The 3,693-nt window shown below is 61.2% G+C and overlaps 1 protein-coding gene across 1 annotated transcript; it reads right to left on the reverse strand.

Annotated features, from left to right (window-relative positions):
• Positions 1-491: 491 nt before the first annotated feature.
• On the reverse strand, positions 492-3,233 carry LOC123189450 (probable inactive receptor kinase RLK902). Its single transcript, XM_044601869.1, has 2 exons — positions 1,541-3,233; positions 492-1,451 (listed from the first exon to the last, which is right to left on the reverse strand). Exons 1-2 carry the CDS (start codon positions 2,883-2,885, stop codon positions 787-789), a joined length of 2,010 nt encoding a protein of 669 aa, XP_044457804.1. The 5' UTR covers positions 2,886-3,233; the 3' UTR covers positions 492-786.
• Positions 3,234-3,693: the final 460 nt, after the last annotated feature.

The following is a 3,693-nucleotide window of genomic DNA, read 5'->3' on the forward strand; positions in this document are numbered from 1 at the left end:
TTATAAAAGCTTTGCCAACTAATGACAGACATGGGGTGCAGTGCAGTGCATGATCTCCGATCTGCTCCGCTGCTGTGTGTCCAGCTGCAACCATCTCGCTCTTCTCCCTTTTGTTTTTGTTCCATCATCGGCGAGTTATGCTCGGCAAGTACGCCTGCCTAAGCATACAGGCACGCACGCATTGACGCCGCCTTCATCATTTGCAGGGATCTTGGCCGGGGACAGCCCGATGTGCCGCCAACACACGTCCATGTTCTCGTTGCTTTCACAGAAAACTCTCTTGTTTTTTGCGGTGTGGAAAAGTCGTACCACGGCGCAACAAACTGACGTGACACTCGACATGACATTTACGGTGGCCAATCCGTGTTACTTTCATGGCAAATTAAGAACACTTTCTCTTTACCGTTTCCATGCAGGGGGGAGTATAATAGTTGCACAAAAGCAGCTGTTTTCTTCGGGTAGATGATTGTTAATCAGGTGACCCGCGCACGATCGCAACAAAATCAACTCCATGATGATGATGTAATTACATACTCTGTCTGTCTCAGAACCAGCAGTGCCTCTCCTATCGCCAGCATCCCTCAACACACGCAGCTAATCCAAAGAATTCGTGACAAGGAAGAAGAATCAAGAAATTCATGAAACTTCAAAAAAAGAAAGTAGAAAGCACACGGTGGTAAATAAGTAATGCCCTAAAGACACACGCAAGAAGACAAGATTCTCTTCTCTTCAGAATCTTCCGTAAATTACCGAACGGTCGCCATGCTGGGTGACACCGACCGAGCCTCAGCTCTCTCGGATCGACCCGGCCGGCTTGAGCGGCCGGTCGTCGGCCTCGTCGACCGAGATGCTCCGGCCAGGCCGTGCCATGGACGACGCCGACCCCGGGGCGGCGAGCTCGTCGATGCGCACGACGATCTCCGGCATCGCCGGCCGCTGGTCGGGCACCGGCACGGTGCAGTCCATGGCCAGCCGCAGCATCTCCACCATCTCCTCCTCCGCGCCCGGCTGCCTCAGCAGCTCCGTGTCGAACACCTCGGACGTCCACTCCTCGCGCACCACGGACCGCGCCCACCGCGGGAGGTCCACGCCCTCGTCGTGCAGCGCGGCGTTCGTCGGCGCCTTCCCCGTCAGCATCTCCAGCAGCAGCACCCCGAAGCTGTACACGTCCGCCTTCTGCGACAGCCGCCGCGGGTCGGCGACCACCTCGGGGGCGCGGTACCCCGCCACGCGCATCGACGGCGCGCCGGCCGGGCCGACGAGGCTCGCCAGGCCGTGGTCCGCCACGCGCGCGTCCACCGACCGCCCGAGGAGTATGTTGGACGACTTGATGTTGCCGTGCGCCACCTTGGAGCCCGTCGCGTGGATGTACTCCAGGCCGCGCGCCGAGGCCAGCGCGATCCGCCTCCTCGACTCCCAGCTCAGCGGCGATCGCCCGGCGCCACGGTTGCCTGAGATTCTCACAAATTCAGAAATTTTGTTCCGATTCGGAGCAGAGTTTGGAGCAAGAAAACAGAGAGAATCTGACGAGAACACGTACCGTGAAGCATCGAGGAGAGGCTGCCCGTGGCGACGAACTCGTACACCATGAGCCGCTCGTCCTTGCTGAAGTAGTAGGCCTGCAGTGGCACGACGTTAGGATGGTCCAACCCACCGATAGCCGCGATCTTGTCCCGGAACTCGCGCTCCGGCAGCGACGTCTCCTTGAGACGCTTCACTGCCACCGCCGGCGCCGTCTCCAGCGCGGCCTTGTACGTGGTACCGTACGTGCCCTTGCCAAGAACCTCGGCGGACGCGCGGAGCAGGTCCTCCAGATCGTACGGCCTCGGCACCCTCCCGAAGAAGAAAAGCTTCTTCCGCCCCACGGAGACGGGGGCGACCGGAGGCGGCATTAATGCGGGCGGTGGCGGCCGCGCGTCGGAGACCCGTGGAGTGTAGCTATTCGGGCTCATCGCCTCCTTGCTGTGCAGGGCCAGCTCCGCCGCGACGGCGTCCTGGCTGCGGTAGGTTCTTCTTGGCTTCCGGCGCAGGGCGCCACAGGCAAGGACCAGAACGGCGGCGATAAGCAGGAAGCCCAAAGCGCAGCCGATCACAATGCCCGCGATGGCACCGCCCGCGAGGTGTCGCCGGCCCCGCCCGTGGCCGTTTCCCGCGGCCGCGGCTTCGGGGGCAACCGTGGGAGGCTGGGACGGTGGTTGGGTAGATGGTGTTCGACACGGCGGGAGGGGCTTGCCACACAGTGTCGTGCCGAGGAAAGACGTGGCGGGCATGCCGCCGAAGCCTTTGGGAACCTCGCCGGTGAGGTCGTTGAAGGAGACGTTAAAAGACAAGAGGGATGGCATGTCGACGTTGGGCAGCTCTTTGGTGAAGAGGTTGCCCTCCAAGAAGAGCAGCTGCAGCTTCCCGCTCTTGGCAATGGCGGGCGGTATTCTCCCGGAGAGCCGGTTCTCAGCGAGGTTTAGCTGCGTCAACGCCGGGAGGGAGAGAATCGCGGCCGGGAGCTCACCGGAGAAGTGGTTGGACTGCAGGTTGATGACCCGCAGCTTGACGCAGGAGGCCAGGTCGGCCGGCAGCGGGCCGGAGAGCGCGTTGAAGCGCAGCGAGAGCACGGTGAGCCTGGTGAGGCCGCCGAGCGCGCCGACGGGGACGGAGCCGCGGAGGCCGTCCCCGGGCAGGTGGAGCCCCGTGACGCGGCCGCCGGAGCAGACGACGCCGGTCCAGGAGCACGTCTGCCGGGACGCGTTCCAGGACACGGACGCCGACCCGAATGGCGCGATGAAGGCCTGCAGCGCCGCGGTGTCGGACGCTAGGTCGTCGGCGGCGCGCGCCGCGCCCAAGGCCACGGCGAGCAGCATCACCAGCGCGGCGGCTACCGGCGGAGGCATGGCTGCGGTGGTCCCTTCGCTTGGCCGATCACACCATGTGAGGGGGGTGGAAGAGGAGAGGTGGGGAGGGACGAAACAAGAAAGTGGAATATCGGAAAGAAGCTTCACAAATGGCTCTCGTTTGGCGACAAGGGGAAGAGGACTTGAGGAGGGCGGGCGGACTCACTTCCACAAATCCGCAACCACATTCTCGGTCTGGACGTGCTCTCGACCGTCCGATGAAACGTCGGACGGCCGAGATCGCACGCCTGCCCGCTGTCGCCGATCCTACTCCTGGTCCAGTTGACGCTGACGGCACGAGACGATGATCTGGAGCACAACTCAACTCAACAGTGCGTGAAATGATCGGCGAAACAGTTGCTCGTTTGAATTTTGGTCAGTTGTTGCTAGCTGCTGCTCTTGAGATCCTCTGCTTTGTAGGCCAATGTGATCGAACATGAACACGAATCGCTGGCCATTTTCCTGCTGTCAGCAGGCATATCCCCGGTGCAGTTCGCTTCGTGGACTGGTTCACTGGATGATGCGCGGAGCTGTGGACGTGGACGGCGTCGTGCAGCCGTGCGCGACGAAGTAAACCGGTCCCTGAAGGCCGGAACCGTAACTGTCGAGAGGTTTATGAGCGTTGTGTGGTGGCCTGTAAATGTCATGATGGCGTCAGGTGTGGGAAAAATTTGAGCGTGTGTGATGATCGTCTGTCAGTTACCGTCCGTTGAGCGAGTAACTTCTCGGCAATGCTGAGCTAGGAACGTGTATTTCCTTGGTAAGTGCAGATTTGAATTGGCCAAACGGCCAAAACAACTAGGAATAG

This window comes from Triticum aestivum, chromosome 2A, assembly GCF_018294505.1.
Source record: "Triticum aestivum cultivar Chinese Spring chromosome 2A, IWGSC CS RefSeq v2.1, whole genome shotgun sequence".
NCBI lineage: Eukaryota > Viridiplantae > Streptophyta > Magnoliopsida > Poales > Poaceae > Triticum > Triticum aestivum.